This window comes from Strongylocentrotus purpuratus, unplaced genomic scaffold (assembly GCF_000002235.5).
Source record: "Strongylocentrotus purpuratus isolate Spur 01 unplaced genomic scaffold, Spur_5.0 spur5_scaffold_13, whole genome shotgun sequence".
Lineage (NCBI taxonomy): Eukaryota > Metazoa > Echinodermata > Echinoidea > Camarodonta > Strongylocentrotidae > Strongylocentrotus > Strongylocentrotus purpuratus.
Genome location: NW_022145598.1, coordinates 10,162,417 through 10,180,977, shown reverse-complemented (window position 1 = coordinate 10,180,977; position 18,561 = coordinate 10,162,417). Strand labels below are relative to the sequence as shown.

At 36.6% G+C, this 18,561-nt stretch overlaps 1 protein-coding gene across 1 annotated transcript; it reads left to right on the top strand.

Annotated features, from left to right (window-relative positions):
- The first annotated feature begins 2,272 nt into the window (after positions 1 to 2,272).
- Positions 2,273 to 15,608, top strand: LOC100889540 (mannose-P-dolichol utilization defect 1 protein homolog 2). Its single transcript, XM_030982879.1, has 7 exons — positions 2,273 to 2,518; positions 9,091 to 9,173; positions 10,133 to 10,205; positions 11,291 to 11,357; positions 12,483 to 12,603; positions 13,980 to 14,021; positions 15,271 to 15,608. Exons 1-7 carry the CDS (start codon positions 2,310 to 2,312, stop codon positions 15,360 to 15,362), a joined length of 687 nt encoding a protein of 228 aa, XP_030838739.1. The 5' UTR covers positions 2,273 to 2,309; the 3' UTR covers positions 15,363 to 15,608.
- The last annotated feature ends 2,953 nt before the right edge of the window (positions 15,609 to 18,561 follow it).

The window sequence follows — 18,561 nt, the reverse complement described above, 5'->3', positions numbered from 1 at the left end:
ATTTGGGCACCCTGCTATCGCCATGATGGGTATATTCATGAACCTCGATGCCTGAAAAACTTGTTTATAAATTGCAGGCGAGCGTATTCCATATCTCTGAAAGGTTACTATCCTTATCAAAATATATACCCAAATTGATGGTTTCTGGTACTCTTTTTTTCCTTTAAGTTGAAATGATTCCAAAAGATATGTTTAATACAATTAAAGTTCTCTTATACGGCAACCTGTGATGCCAGGATACCCCGGTTTTTAAACGCTGTATATTATAGATGGTCAAAATTAGAGTGGGCAGATTGACCAGACTTGGGGGATATATCCCTTTCCCCATTTAAGTGGGAACATTTTTGCATTTGAAAGTGAAACGGACATACTTTTCCCGAGTATGTCTTCTTCCTTAATTTCACTCATATTTTCATGCTTTTTTCTTCTCTGCTTTACACTACTAGGACGCAGATCGGATCACATTAAAGCATGTTTTAGATATTAAAGGTAATACAAAGTTTTTGGAAATTTTGAAAATAGGCAAAATAGTAATTCTTTACAATTTTGATATATCTGGATGCTCCTGTGGATGTATATGAGCACTAAAAAATTTAGCCCCTGAAACATTTTTACTTTCGAGAAATATTGGATATAAAAGTTTATCGGTGCTTCGACCATGAAAATCTCAGAATATGTAGTTGTGGTATGTCATTTCCAAACGGGAATAGCCGATTGGTCAATTTTAATCAAGAAACATTGTTTTATGGCTTTATTAATATCTTGACCTTGAGAGGGAGCTATACAACATAAAGAGTTCATGATTATTTAAAATTTCATAACTTAAGACTCGATTTCAACCGCGACAATGATCACTGAATATTGTAGGATCGCATATGCTTCCAATATGTTCATTTGAACCAAATTCATGACCCCATGGCATACCAAAACTTTGTATTACCTTTAATGCACCTCTTACAACAGATTTCATAGAAGACTTAATATCATGTCCCCATGTTGCTGATTCACATAATAGTAATATAATTTATAGAGCATTTTCGAGCAATCTGTATATCCCAATATATTATTTCAGGTTCTTTTTTTCTTTTGATATGCGAATAAAATGCGTGATGTTAATAAAGTTTACGGCATTCTAGAACCTGCAATTGAGAGCCTCAACCCTATAATGGTTGAGTCCAGAAAAACACAAACTGCTAAAATGAAACCATCTGATGCATGCATGGGATTAGAACTAAAAGAAGACCAGCAGAGAATTAGAGCTTCAGATAGACAAAGAAAGAGAATAGAGGAGAAGGGAAAGAAATAAATTAAAGAAGAAGCAAAGGAAAACGAAGAGTATAAGACGGAAACGTACGTTGGGAAAGGAAGCTAGAAAGAGAAGGGGAAAATTAAAAGAAAAGCCGAAGAGAAAACTGGACTACTGGAGAAGATATAAGAGGAGCTAAAGTCGAACATAGTCGAGAAGAGAATAGTAATGGAGAATAAAGAAGTAAAGAAAAGAGAGGGAAGAAAAAATAAGAAGAAAATATTGGAGCAGGGGGAAACTTGGGAGATGGCTATGAAGGGGCGACAAGAAAAAATAGAACAGGTCTATATAAAGAGAAGCAATGACGAGAAGAAAAATGAATTGTGAAAGAAGAAAATTAAATTGTATCTTATATAGTAGAGAAAGAATGACTAAACGAATGAAAGAAAGCGAAAAAGAAAATAATGAATAATGAATGAAAAAAAAAAAAGTATTTATACCGCATTTACCAACATTCTTAATGACTTGGTCGTATTATCAGTATTGTGAAAATGTAAAGATTTATTTGTTGTTGGAAAGTTGTCTGACTTTTTAAACTTTTCAACACAGCTACTTTGTCTAAATCATTAAAAAAAAAAAGGATGGCATGTTGATCTATAATACCCCTTTGATGTTCATATTTTATGTAAAAAGCCAGGGTAAAAAGAAAAAGGAAAAAAATCACATCGATCTATATATGTATAACAGATCTCACACACACTATGAATATGACTGACAAAGAAAGCGGACAAAATATACAGTTCCTCAAGTAGACAAAGGAACATCCCTTCACTGCTATTATGTAAAAAGGTGAATATGCATGTGACACCTGTTCTACACATTTTTACATAATAGCAGTGAAGGGATGTTCCTTTGTCTACCTGAGGAACTGTATATTTTGTCCGCTTTCTTTGTCAGTCATATTCATAGTGACAGCTGCACAAAACTATCATGCACGACTAGATTATTGTGATGCGCCGAATTTCTTTGCTTTCATTGAATGAGGGGTGGACGGTCTAGGTGAATGTGTATACATGTGCATTGTGGGATATCAAAGATGTCAGCCACCATGGACAACCAACGGTCTGCTAACGTGGAAGTTATTTTAAGCATCCTCAATTTTCTATGCATTGCACCAAATATTTTCGTTAAAGTACCTCAGATGCGGAATATAGTCAAAACAGGAAGTGTCAGAGGGCTCAACCTCAAAGCCTTCATGATGGAGACCGTTGTGTAAGTATTATTGGGAAATAGATTGGACAGCGGTATGGGCATGGCATGGGACAGGAATTCCCAGGCCAGCGGAGTCGGCGGCTAGCTGAGCGAGACGAGGGTTATACTCGACCAGCTGCATTACCGTGCAAGTGGGCGTGACGTGACCATGGTGACGATCGATCATGCGGCTTGCAGCAGGTCCATCGTTTTTACAGGCATAATCACAGACTAGCCTTAAGGGCTCCCTGGAAATGTTTTTATGATAGATTCTATGTTAATAATAATATTCCAGGGAGCCTTAACCGGCTCCCATACCACTGCACGGAGAGGCATGTAAACAAAACCTAAAATGTGTCCCAAATCACACTTTCCCGCACCCGACCAATATTGGACAGTGGCTTTGATAAATTGTATGGGACTTTTGATCATAATTACACCCAGAATATCATAATCAGAGGTAAAAATAATGAAATAAAAGCAATTTTCTTACCAGACCGATACAGCTTAGCTCCCTTTTCACTAGACCGAATTTTCCGTCTCTTTCGTTCGTTAGCCTCTTATTGGGGTAGGGTCGGCTCTCTCTTTAGAGACCGAAACAGACTATCCCGCGAAATGTGTAGGGTTATGTGGGCAAATCAGTACACCAAACTTGCAAAACTTATCCCCGAATTACTCCTTTCACAGGATGCATAGCCGATGCATTTTATATTGTAAATTAGATTAAAACTTAACTACTTCGGTTCCACTTACCAACTTGACTGAAATAATCCGATTAATGGTCCATTTTTACGAAATTATGGGTCAAAATCGATATCCATGATAAAAATCTTGCAGCGGGCGTTTAAACTCTCGCTGCGCATGACGTCATCTAAATCTCATCCCTTTTAGTCTACGCCGAAGGCAAAATGATTATAACGGAAAAACTGTGCACGAGCGACGAGTTGGATATCGATTTTGACCCATATTTTCGTAAAAATGGACCATTAAACGGATTATTTCAGTCAAGTTGGTAAGTGGAACCGAAGTAGTTAAGTTTTAATCTAATTTACAATAGGCCTGAGTCGAAACGGGTCCCCGCCCGGGCCCCGACCGTCGAGCTGAAACCCGGTTTTGGGTTTTCGGGTTTCGGGTTTTTCAAAATTGAATTTCACACTGATATTTTGAAATATAGAACTAAAAATATGCAATTCACAAACTTATATTTCAATATAATCAAATAAATATGCTTTAGAAATAAATGGATATTGTTTCAGTTGACGGTAGGTGTTTTTATCGCTCTAAAATTGAGGCTGCAAGAAAGGAATCACGCTTCGAGGTACCGATCGAGTGCGTTCAGAAACGGAAGTGGAAATAGATCTATGACCCACTGAAGACAGAGCAAGAAAGTGCCACACACAAGACTGATCAGACGATTGCAATTAAATCGTAATACTAAAGGTATTAATTTAATTGTCAAACTATATCCACAACATAATGGTTTACCCTTGATGGTTTGATGAAGGAAAATAAATTAAAGCTCTTGAAATAACATCGAAGTGCCTTTCGTTCGTTCTAAAAATGCGTGTATAAAATTAACGGCAAGCAGAAGTTACGAGTCAAGCTTGATATGCATGTTTACATCCCTACACCGTCATCCGACCTGATCGGAACAACAAGCATTTAACTAATTAAAAAACATCACGTAAGACTTTAAGGGACTCCAATTCAACAAAATTACCGTAAAATAATTATTTGCTTTGACAAATAATACTATAGATATTCATAATATCTTACAGAAATAATGATATTTCATGAGCTACGTACTCGATATCGAGTTCAGCTAGCCATCATTTTGAAATGAGACGTAGTTGTCATGCAGAGAATGCGGCTGCTCGCAGGGAGGAAAAAAATCACGTAATAGGCACGTGAATATCACGTGATCTCAGTCCCGCGCTTTTTCCTCTCTCTGCTGCATTACCGCCCTCTACAGTTTACTGCATGACAACTACGTCTCATTTCATATTGGTGGCTAGCTGAACTCGATATCGAGTACGTAGCTCATGAAATATCATTATTTCTGTAAGATAATATGAATATCTATAGTATTATTTGTCAAAGCAAATAATTATTTTACGGTAATTTTGTTGAATTGGAGTCCCTTAAAGTCTTACGTGATGTTTTTAATTGGTTTAATGCTTAATGTTCCGATCAGCTCGGATGGCGGTGTAGGAATATATGTAAACAAAACTTGACTCGTAACTTCAGCTTGCCGTTTATACACACATTTTTAGAACGAACGGAAGGCACTTCGATGCTATATTTCAAGGGCTTTAAATTATTTTCCTTCATCAAATTATCAAGGGTCGTAAACCATTATTTTGTGGACATATTTTGACAATTAAATTAATGCCTATTAGTATTACGATTTAATTGTAATAGTCTGATCAACATTTTAGTCTTGTGTGTGGGGCTTACTCAGTCTTCAGCGGGTCATATTTCCACTTCCGTTTCTGAACGCACTACTAGGTACCACGCACGAAGCGTAATTCCTTTTTTGCAGCCCCAATTTTGAGCGATAAAAACACCTACCGTCAACTGAAACGATATCCATTTATTTTTTAAAGCATCTTAATTTAATTCAATGGATTATTTTATTGTTTTGAAAGTAGTAACTGTCTTTTCCGTCGCATTATTAGAACAGCAATTTAGTCTAACTCCAGCCGTTGCATGCACACGATTTTTAGTGTCGGTGCAGTGGTGAAAATTTCGGGTACCCGGTCCCCGCCCGAAATTTTCAAGTCAAACCCGGGTTCGGCAAAACCCGTGATGACTCAGGCCTAATTTACAATATAAAATGCATCGGCTATGCATCCTGTGAAAGGAGTAATTCGGGGATAAGTTTTGCAAGTTTGGTGTACTGATTTGCCCACATAACCCTACACATTTCGCGGGATAGTCTGTTTCGGTCTCTAAAGAGAGAGCCGACCCTACCCCAATAAGAGGCTAACGAACGAAAGAGACGAAAAATTTGGTCTACCTTTTCACGTGTACTGTGTGAATTCACGATCTCTACACAATGTTGATGACCTCTGACTGGCACTTCGTAAATGTGCTGCTTCCGTACAATGCGCTGAATAACACTCATACAGCGCATTACACGGAAGCAGCACAATCACGGAAGTGCCAGTCAGAGGTCATCACCATTGTATAGAGATCGTGAATTCACACGGTACAGGTGAAAAGGGAGCTAAGCTGTATCGGTCTGGTAAGAAAATTGCTTTTATTTCATTATTTTTACCTCTGATTATGATATTCTGGGTGTGATTACGATCAAAAGTCCCATACAATTTATCAAAGCCACTGTCCAATATTGGCCGGGTGCGGGAAAGTGTGATTTGGGACACATTTTAGGTTTTGTTTACATGCCTCTCCGTGCAGTGGTATGGGAGCCGGGGCTCCCTGGAATAACATATCATAAAAACCATTTCCAGGGAGCCCTTAAGGCTATCACAGACAGATATGATAATTTATGTTTCGTCTTGTTAATGTGATTTCTTTCAAGTTTCAGTTAAACTAAGTCCACAATCAAAGCCAAAGGATTATTATTGATCAGATTAGGCCTATTATTTATGCCAATTACTATGGCATGTTTGTAAATGTGGAGCCCGTTTCTTGAAACAACAACAAGACATTTTGACTTAGTTTATAGACAGTACATTTATCCACAAACTACAGAGATGTCTCTGATCTTCCTGAACCATTTCACGAAGAGCTTACTAGCTAGACATCTCATGAAATCTATACTAAAGTATATTGGTGAGCAGTTAGAGGAGCCCAGACATAGCCCTAATCGCAATTCCACCGGATTAAAAAAAAGTAATTTTAGAAAAACTGCAATTATTTAAATGAATCAGAAATGAATTGTGATGAATTGGGTTGTTTCATGAAAGTGATGAATCATTAAACCAATTCCACGACAGTCATATCTTTGTCTGCGACCTACGGAGATGTCGGGAAGCAGACAAGCCATTTCACAAAACCATCATGATAAGCGACAAGTTCATGATTTAGATACCGTCGGCTAAAATAATGCGGTCTTTGTCACTTTCCATCAGATTTTATCCTGAATTACAAAGGGAGATTATGAGGCTTAATTTCACTCAAACTGTTTGAAAAAGTAAAAATCTAAGGGAGTGGTAGCAGTAGCACAATGGTACATACATGTCTATCCAATTTGCATGAAAACGTGTTACTAATTGAAATCTAAGAATTTATCAAATTGATGAAACTCAAGGTTGCTTTGGTGAAAAGCTAATCAAAATTTGCAGGTGGTAACTCGCGTGTCTGACTCTTGCTCAAGCTAATTGGTTTTTGATTAAATTACACAGTTTTTTATATCAACCTTCAACAATGTAACCCATTTACTTTAAAGTGAACCAGTAACCCGAACTGTAAATTGTGTATGAAATGTTACTTAATTACCGGTAGGCCTATATTCCTTGTACTGTACTAACCCTCTAATATGTAAATAAAATCCTGAACAAATTCTCAAATCACCTATCAACACCCTCTAACGGTAAATTCTCCCAACCAAACTTTGAATATTCCCCAACAGTTTTTCCATGAAAATAAAACATCAAACAGACTTTTTTTAAATCTTTCAAATTTCAACACTTAAATGTTTGGAATGGTATATAGAGCCAATTCATTGCTTTGGGAGACTTCAGGCGTCGATCAGATCATTTTTTCTCAATTTCTAACATCAAGAATGGTCTTTTACAAACTTTCAGATTATTTCAAATTGGCATCTAGCATTGAAGTCACTACCTTAGCACCATTTTCTCTCATCTGAACAATGTTAACAAGTCCCTTTAAAGCATGGGCGTCAATCCTTACGTACATGTAATACCTATTGTTCAGGGGGGGATGAATGAATAGATCATCCCCCCCTGAACAAGAGGTATTACGTAAGGATTGACGCCCATGCTATAAAGATACTATGTCCCTTTTGCAGCCAACCTCAAATTCTGTAGAACTTTGCAGGAATTTTGCATATGTCATATACGTCCTATCTGTGAAATTTAAACGTTAGCAGTGTCCTAATATTCAAATAATGCAAGGAAACCTGTTTACTTGCTAGACCTCACTGTCAGACACTATTGAGTGACTGACTGGCTTTTTTTCTTCTTTGGTGCCGGTAATAACATACATAAAATGAGCTGTAAAGGATTTGTCTACATCAATAAACCCACTTCTTGTAATGGCCAAAATTAGACTGATTGAATCTTTGCGCAGCATAAAAGGTAGGACCATGCGGTACAATGGTCTGAAAATCAAGACTTTTACTTAATGGCTCTATAGCTCCTATTTTAAAGTCGATTTGACAACTAATAGTCGTTATTTTGCCACTTAAAGACATTTTCAAGCCCACTTTTTTTTTAAGGGGAGTTTTAAATTAGTATTATCTTTCAAATGCCATTGGAATTTAACCTTTTCATTTTTTGGGCAAGCAAATGGGACATAGTACCTTTAAAGCCACACTGTAGTACTTGTACTAGCTACTTGCTCCCTCTATATAGAAAACAATGCCTAATCAGTGACCATTGGTCCTCCATGATCCTCTTTTTCTTATGTTAATTAAGAGCTGAGTTGATGAGAAAACCACCTGTCCGATGACCTTGCAGGGTGGTGAAATCCCTCCTATAAACTTGTACAGATAAGCTTTAAGTGGTTGGAGAACCTCTCCCTTAAACTCTCCCCGTGTCCACACACAAATTTTTCTGTGATTAGGCGTGATTAGTTATACCGTTTCGGGATAGTTACGATGAAATTGTGTGTATGGACGCTTACTTACGATACGTTGTATAACGAAACGATGCCTAAACATGCGTTTCGTTATACGACGTATAAAGAATCAAGCCTGATCATGTGTTGTGTGTGGACGTAACTAGTATAACTAGTCGAACTAGAACGGTATAACTGGGCGGGGCTTAACGTGACCTCGAGCGACATGAGACCTGACCTCTCATTTCCGCTTCCATTTCATGATCGCAGTAGCAAACTGCCCCCCTATACGACATTTTGCTGTAGAGTTTCTGCATTACTTTCTTTTGTGTGTGGACATCCTGGAATTTATACAATGATTCTTTATACAACGTTTCTTGTGTGTGGACACTCTGAAATTTATACGATGATTCTTTATACGACGTTTCGTTATAGAGTTTCGGGATAAATTGTTTTGTGTGTGGACACGCTGTCTATTGGGAACGAGATGTTAAAGCTTATCTGTACTAGTTTACAGGAGGGATGAGACCACACTGCAAGGTCACTGGACAGGTGCTTATCTCATCAACTCAGCTCTCAATTAACATAGAAAAAGAGGATCATGGGGGACCAATGGTCACCGATTAGGCATTGTTTTCTATATAGTGAGCAAGTAGCTACCAGTAGGACAGTGTGGCTTTAAAGAAAAACGATTCTGAAAAAACATACCCTTATCTAAATTGTAGCCAGTAAGGGTCAACAGTGTGTACAGCAGGCTTCTATATGTGATTGACCTATAATATTTATAGGCTATATTTAATCCCAGCATTTTCATTTTGTTTTGTCAGTTACATGGTTGGAATGCTGTATTATTTCACCAATGATTTCCCATTCCTGGCCTATGCAGAGTACGTAGCTCTTGAAATTCAAGGTGAGTTATTAGGATTCTTTATTAAAATTGTTACTAGAGGTCCAACAGCAACAACAAATATATCTAAGACGGGGGAAAAGGATATTTAATCCTGAAGGGCTCATTTCAAGTGGGAATAATATTTCAGAGAAATAGGGATTAGAACATTTGAAGAAAGAAAAAAGATTAAAAGAGGAGATTCTCAGCTTTACAATGGTATATTACTTGTCACATTGTGATTTAAAAAAAAAACCCAATTATAAAAAGGAAAAAGAGAGAAATGTCCAGTTCCAAAGAAAATTACTTTCGAAAAAATACTTTCAAAATTGTGTTGTCCATTTAAGCACCCTGACTCCCAATGTATTTGTGCAAGGTGAAAGCAGGGGGATCAAAAATCTATAGAATGCTCAAGGGATATTGTCTCAAAACCTGCGCACTAATTGAGCTGATTTAACTAGGGATTAGGGTTTATCCCCTTCTGTCTCTTAACAGACAATATGTATGCAATGAATATTGATATGTTGAATAGAGTGGATACACAATTACTAGTGTCCCCACTGGCAGGCTGCTGTAGGCCTATTTTTCAAGCTAGCTGGTCTACATCTTTCAATAAGTGCAGCGGAGCAAAATGCTAGCCAGTCACAGCTTGAAATTACCAAAACGTTATGAGAAGGATCATGAAGACTGATATTTTTTAAATCTGCACAAAATCTTACCCAGATTATAAGCTTTTCAAACCTTCTCCTCCACTTAAAATTCTGTTCTAACCCCCTTATCTCCTAGGGTATATAACATTGTCACAGCTGATGTTTTTGTCTACTCTTTTCCATAATGCATCAGGTGAAATTGACTATATATTGGTGTTGCTAGATGGCACTGTGAATCCACCGTTTTATTGATAGTATGAGTTTATGATAGAATTTCCAATGTACAGCTCAACCGTGTAACTTTGCAATCATCTCTTCTTCTTTCCCATCCAGCCCTGTTCATGGTTCTGATCTTCCTACACTATGCAGATGATTTGGACGTCAGGATATTGCCAATCGCTGCTTTGTATCCTTTAAAACAAAACAGTCACTGTTGTAGCAATCAACCCCAGGGGGTTGTTTATCAAAGACTAAGATCGATTTTAAGTTGTACTTAACGGTAAAGACCAGTTTTGGAAACGCCCCCCTCTCAAAAAATGAAATGGAAGCTCTTATTACCAATCATGTGAAAGAATATGTTTTGAGTAATACGTGATCATACAAATTTTGCAGAGAAACCGCCTACTAATGGATATATTTGGTAAATTATTATATCTATTTGGACCTGATAGATGTAACGCACTTGTCGCGCACGTGTGCGTAGTCCCATATACATGTACATCTTTCTGTGTACAGTGCTTGTAACTTTACCAAGACGGGGCCAAATTTCTTATCATTTTGATGATTTCAGAACCTTGCAGTACACACCAATACTTATATGCTAGATGATCAACCTTTTCTGATCAATTCCACAACGTTTCTTTCACAATGCAATCGCATGACCATAACTGGTCTTTGTCTTAATAATAATAATAGTGGCTACTTGTATAGCGCACAGGTCCACCTTTCGGTACTCATGGCGCTTGATCTATAACTATGGCAGGCCATTCGTGCCAGTGGTTTCTCTCACCATTGTTCTCTCAATTATGATCTTTAGATAACATTTTTATCAAAAAAAGTAAATTCTGTAGATTTATCACCATGATTTGTACGTCTCTTGAGAAACCAATGCGAGGAATGGTTAGACGAACTAGTGGCAAGAACGGTCTGTCATAGTTAAATCCAACTTAAAGTTGATCCTAGTCTTTGTGAAACACTCCCAGGCCCTGTTCAAAGATCCAGCCCAGGGCCCTTTTTTATAAAAAAATCTTATCAACATTAAATGTTGAAATTCTTTGACACATTTGCTATCAGCCAATCAAATGCAATTATTACCGTAGCTTATAACAATTATCATATCTTGTTGTTGATAATAACTTATATGAAACAAGAATCTTGCATACATGTACATGTAGAAACTAGAAAAGGTCACATTTAAACCTCACTCAATTAAATGAAATAAAACTTGATTTATGGAACCATTTTTCTCCTTGACAACACATTTATTTTCAGATTTTTTCTTGTGACGGCCATCATAGGGTCAGGTTCTATGCCGGTGTCCATTATTTCTTTCCTCTTTGTAAGTATTCATTTGATTATGAATTAATAGGAAATCCAGCTCATTATACAATGTGTAAGTCAGTATTTATTATCTATTATACCCCTATCATACCCCTTATACTGTTCAGTTTTTAAAAGATTTAAAGAAAGAAAAAAAAGAAAAAAAAATTATAGTAAGATCATAGTATTTATTTATTATACTAGGGGGCACTTCATACTGTTAAACTGTTTTTTTTTCTTTCTATCATTATGTTCCTCATGATCAAATACTAATCGGGATTTAGCATGGCTGCTACATTTAGCAGGGGAAAAAAATACTTTAAACATTTTGGGGGCTACTTTTCAAGCTTGCTTGCATGAAAATAACACTCTTTAATTTGTTTTGCATTGAACCCTATGCAAAGTTTTGGGGACTCTTTTTTGACTTTCGAGGGCTCTTTTCAGCATTTTGGGGGCTAATTCGCCCAGAGCCCCTGTGTATATTTTTCACTGACATTTAGTTTATGATAGCCCCTACTTCCTATGAGGTTTCCGTTTAATACACCTGGGTCATGAGTGGCAAATGTATATAAGTGTTGTGCTAAAGCCAAAGGACATGGGTGTTGTGCCAGGGATTGAACTCATGATCTTTTGCATCACCGGTTAGTTGTTCAAGGCACTTGACTACAGCACCTCTAATAAATGCACACCTAAATATCCATAGATAGGGCATTTGGGGCAATATAATCAAATGTAATGCATAAATCTTTGTTAAGTGCCTCAACACTGATATTTAATTCACCTCAATACAAATATTCAGTTCGCCTCAAAACAAATATTCAATTCGCCTGTAATGTAAGTAATAATTGTATTTCAGTAGTTAGAATGCAAACTGCATACATTATGTGTTGTTAGGTAGGGCAAGCCATAATGTTAGTCCTACCTAGCAACAACTAATGTATGCAATTTGCAGAACTCAATTTGCATTTTGACTATTGAATTACATTTAGTCGTAACAGGTGATTGAAATAATTTGTAACGAGGCACTTGACAAAGATTGTTGCATTAAATTTGATTACAATACTTAAATGGCCTATTGCACGATTGACATTTCCACTATTATCATTAATTATTATATCAATATTATTTTTCTCTTTTTTTTCAGTCAATGAATATGCCTCTCCAAGCAGGCAGTAAACTGTTAGCACTCAACACCATCTATAGAGCAAAGAACTCAGGATCAGCTAGCTTACTTATGTGGTCTATCTCAGGGCTTACATCAACAGGTGAGTAATTAATTATAAAAATAACATTAGGCCTGTCTTCATCAGCTCGAGTTTGCCAAACAACCTGCTTTTTTAACTACCGGTATCCCGATCACAAATTAACCAGTTAATTTGCATCTTCATCAGCTTCATTCATCATCATATTTGGTTGAGAAAATATCCCAAGAAAACTTGGTCTTGTTTCCAAAATATCCCGCTATTTGGGAAATAGCAGGCTAATTTGCGCCCGTCCGAGCTAGTTTGTGATGAGCGTATCGGTCTGGTCAAGACGCAATTTTGAGCTGCGGGATATTATCCCGAATCTGAAAATAGCGGGTTATTTGGCAAACTCGAGCTGATGAAGACAGGCCTAGTATGTCTGGTTTACCCAGAGTAGCCTCATCAGTACTAATACATTTCTCCCTGAGGGCCCTGCAATCAATCATATTATTACCCCGGCTAGAATCGAGCTTCCTTGAAAAAAAAGTAATCGAAGCAGGTCCATGAAAGTTTGAGAAAATGCAAGAAAAGATGATATATACATGAACATGTAAATGTATATGCAGTCACTTAAAGGGATCCGGTAACTTTGGCTCAAATTCTGAAACAAAATTCTGGATTTAGCTCATGCTGCAATGATAGTTATAAACCTTTAGGTCAGTCAGGAACCCTATGACTTTTACAAGCCGATCGCCTGTCTGATTATCAAGATATTTATGATTGGAATTACAAATTTTGAAAAGCGTTTGCCAAACGGTTTTCATAACACTACAGTCTATTGGGAAAAACGAGTATGGTTAAACCGGTCACTCAAAGATTTTTACTTTTTTGAGGCACTTCTTTTGAAGCGCAATTTGTTTAGTGCTTTAATATTTCACCATATCACAGACACTGATAACACGTATGGCCGTGTATCTCAGATTTAACATTGTTAAACGATCTCTTGAGTGATCACTGTCCAAATGGATGACATTATGATTTTCTTCACATGCTTCTCTCTTCTTGATGTAATGAAGGAATTGGTGTATTTCATAGAGGACATTTATACCGATCCATGCTATTACATGTTTGGGGAGAGTCCTGCATGGGCATCATTTCACAAAACCTTCGAAATCCCATTGTAAGACATGTTTATTTTAATAAACAAGTTTCAATTGGTTGTCAGCGAACTTGTACTTACAACAGTTTCATGAAATGCTGCCTAGAAGCCACTGTAAATCTCCAAAATCTACCTATTTTTGAGCAGATGTTGTGAATACTTAGTGAATCGAAGGAGCCTGTTATGTACCTTTTATTAATTTTAAATAGAAATAGGGCACCATATAAATGCTGTGAAACATCATCATCATCATCAACAAGTGTAAAGGAATGTTTTCTCCCTTTCTTTCTCCTCACAGGTCGTATAGCAACTACTCTCATGACCAAACCTGACTTATTAGGTGAGAATCCTGCAGTTTATCATCATCATCATTTTTATGGACAGGTTTTCTTGTTTGATTGTACTGTTGTTATATCATTGAAATGAATTAACACAACTATTTCAACAAAGTCCATAACCTTCCTTTACACTGCATACATGCATTGCATGATGTTTTAGATTTCGTACAGTGATGCGTACCCTTAAAGGTAATGCAAAGTGTTGGGAAATTTTAGATATTGGATGGATTGTAAATTATTTAAAATTTGATATATTTGTATGCCCCTGTGGATGTATTAGCACTAGAAAATGTAGCCCCTAAAACACTTCTGCTTACGAGAAATTGAATAATCAAAGTTTACAAGTGCTCCTGGTAAATTTCAAATATATCAAATAGCGCTTAAGGTCATTCCATGGTAGGTGCGACCATGAAAATCTCAGAATATGCAGTTCTGATATATAATATCCAAACAGGAATAGCAAATCAGTCGATTGTAATCAAGAAACATTGTTTTTATAGCTAAAGTAATATCAGTCTTGAGAGGGAGCTTTACAACATAAAGAGTTTATTATTGACAATTTCATCAATTTAGATTCGATTTCAACTGTGATAACAATCATTGAATATTGTCAAATCACATACCCGTAATTAACGGTGTATAAACCGCCCTCGTGTATTAACCGCACTGCACCCCTCTTTTTCGCCCTTAATTTTTTATTTTTTTGTGGCCGACTCTGTCGGCAGCAAGCCAGGTCTGTGTTAAAAAACCCACGCGGGAAGGCCTTTCATTTAACTGCAAGGTGCAGTTGATTGTGTAAGATCATTAATGTAATTTTAAAAAAACAGTAGAGGACCTAGGATAGAACCTAGTGGTACGCCGTGTGTAGGAATTATTATTATAAACTACATATTGAGATCTATCAGAAAGATTACTTTCAAACGAAGATGACAGACAAATTTGAGTGTTGTGCTAGTTTCCGATGATGAGTCAACACAACGATTACTGAGCTGGGAGACATTGCCAGGCATAGCGCCAGGTGGAGGGGGATAAATCAAAACTTTAAAAACTTTTTTTTTTTTTTGGTGTACCATGTATAAACCGCACCCCCGACTTTGATTTTTTTTTGGCAAACAAGTGCAGATAATACACCATTAATTATGGTAAGGTCAAATATGTTCATTTGAACCAAATTCATGACGCCATACCAAAACTTTGTATTACCTTTAATGCAATGTCCATTTATCTCTGTTTCTCCTAATTCTGTACCAGTGCTCACCAACTTCACAGTGGCGGCATGTCTAAGTTTCACCGTGTGCTGTGCAATCATCGTCTACCGTCCCAGCGAGAAGAAGTTTGAGTAGATGGGAGACCCCTCGGACATTCCAACCAATCATTCCGACCTATCAAAGAAGCCCCGCGGGTGAAATTTCGATTAGCTAAATCTTGTCATTGGAAGTATGTGTTCAGGTTTGTGTCACTTCTCTCCAGTAATGTGCCTTAACACTGCAGCTGACAGTATTATATCTCTACCCTACCAGGGGGTGTTTCACAAAGATCCTAAGTTGAACTTATCTCTAAGTTGGACTTAACATTTATAGAAAGCCGTTAGCATCTATGAAAATATTTTGTAAAAGTTTATTTTAAAGGCATAAAATGTTGATTCATATCATTCTTATTTTCTTTTATCAAGGAGATTTTATGTTCTTGATGTGGAATTTATAAAAAGTCTAAAATACTTGAATTTTCGTTTTTGAATAAATTTTATTTTAAGGCTACAAATGGCTCTCCATGATTATTAAGTCCAACTTAGAGTTAAGTTTAAATTAGGATCTTCGTGAAACTCACCCCAGGGGGGTGTTCCATAAAACTGTGCGTAAAGTAACGCATGACTTTACAAATGCCTTGAATATGAAGAGCTAAAATGAGATTCTCAAATCCCTTTTGTTGCATAAGCTAAAGTTGAAATATGCAGATGTAGATTAGAGATAAACTTGAGTTCTGGTAAAAAAAAATCAAAAAAAATCTCACAGAATCAAAACGAAACTTACACTGAATGTTCAAGATTACAAATACCGTAAATGTCATGTGCCAAACAATTTTGGAAGAAAATGTATACCGTACTGGCTGAGTAAGGAGCATAGAAAGATTAGGAAATCAAGGTAAACTAGCCCCGACACCATTTGTGTAGTCCCATCTTTCTTTGTACAGTGCTTGTTACTTTACCAAGACTGGGCCAAATTTATTATGATTTTGATGACTCCAGAACCTTGCAGTACACACCAATACTTACATGCTATATGATCAACTTGTTCTGATCCATTACACACCTTTTCTTGCAATCACATTACCAGAACTCACCTTTATCTTTAACCTTATCATTACTAACAAAACATTTTAATGCAAAGTGTATTTTTGGCTACAATTTAACTGAGATTATGGAAAATACAGTCACACTTTGTGAAAATGTCGGAAAAAACTTTGGGCATCCCATTTGCTCTTCATTTTCAAATCTTTTGTTTCAAGTCATTCGTAACTTTACGCACAGCTTTATGAAACACCCCCAGGAACTTCATACATGATGAATACAGGGTGTGAAGTGATTAATGTGGCAATAAGACTGACAATTTGAGATTTTATGGTAATTTCATGACGGGTAAATGAATGAGAAATTTTACAGGGTTTCGAATGAGTAAGCATATATTTCAATAGTATTCAATAAAACATATAATTATAGATTGAAAGTAAATTTTCTGTCACGGAATTAGTATTGTTATTACTATTAACGAGCAAATAAATAGTAACAACTGTTACAGTGATACCAGTTTTCAGGAAATAGCCTGAATTCAGGCCATAGTTTAGGCTTTTTTGCATATAAAATAGCTCATTCTAGGTGATTTTCAGGCCCTCTGACCAATTCTTACTTGCATCTCTGCTTTTACTATTACTATAACTATAATATAGATATTTCCCCACCGGAATCTCACATTTACTATAGCAAATCCTCCCCCCCCCCCCCCCCCCAAAAAAAAAAAAAAAAAAATTGCAAGCATATATTTGCTTAGCAGTCGGCTTGGCTTGTTTATGTTTTTTTTTACTAATTAGATGTATCTATAACGATTCCATGTTCAATAGGGACTTTTAGATTGAGTGGACGAGAACATGACGAATGCTGACTGACCATGCGTGTCAACGTACTCAACTGCCCATGTTGACAACAATTAGAAATCTTGTAGATTGCACTCGACGATATACATGCATGCAGGAAGTAACACTATCAACATGACGGACAAACAAAGAGGACAAAATATACAGTTTCTCATTCTACCCTCAAAAATTGCTGTGGTAGACAAAAGAACATCCCTTCACTGCTATTACAATGTATGTAAAAATGTGTAGAACAGGTGAATATGCATGTTTTTACACATTTTTACATTATAGCAGGGAAGGGATGTTCCTTTGTCTACCTGAGGAACTGTATATTTGATGTGCACGCGGCATACTAGTACGTACTAGATTTAGGAAAATCAAGGTTGACGCATTCTCGATCGCCGACTGAGATGACGTGACACATGCGCAGTGGCTTAAAATGATGTCACACGTTGCAGTCAAAGCTGTCGACGTGAACATTTAAAATTCCCTATTATAACCCTTCTCATACTGCCTTCCTAATCTTGAGCTAATATTTAGCCTTTAAGTGAAGTCAGGAATAGAAATGAATATTTTCTCTATTTTTCATATCTAAAGTCTTCTAATTTGTATCAAATTTAAATAATACATGTATTCAAAAGGAAGAGTACTTTTTAATATATCTTTTTATACAAAAAATTACAGTACAGATCCAAACTATTTTTGTATACAAAGTGTCTATGATTGTGTGTAAATTAATGTGAAATTAATGTGAAGTTTACGCTGATGATATATGTATTACAGTGTATACAAGAATGTTTATTTGTTCTCTGATAAAATAATTTTCATGTTTCTCGGGCAATTCTTAGGCATCGTTGTTCCATATGTTACCAATGATTATAAAATGGGTTCAAGAATGTAGTCAATAAGAAGCGTCGAAATGGATCACGTGTGCGTGCATTCATTTTTATGCCTCTGTTACGAAGTAGCCGTCATGAGTCATGAGGTCAAAGATCAAAGGGTCATACATGTATATGAGAAATAGCTTGTAATCTCGATATTCTGAGAACCTGTTAATGGATTACAGCCCAACTTGAATTTGAAAAATTTCTTCCGTTTTGGTTTGTAAAATTGCTCTATGACGGAGGCATCACTTTTGACTGCGCGCAGTCAAAGTTCCATCTAGTTACCATATGCACAGAGAGTATTTTTTCTTGATATTTTGTGTGATCCAAATGCTTCTAAGCTTATTGACTTTACACAATTATCAGATATACTAGAAGCATAGATATAGTCGACTAGACAATAATGTAAATGTATAAGTTGCAAGAACTACTGGTACTTACCCAACTTTGCAAGCAGCCTTCATGATTATGTTATTTAAAAGTGAAGGTGGTCATTGCCGCTTTACGACAAACAGCTACTACTATGAGA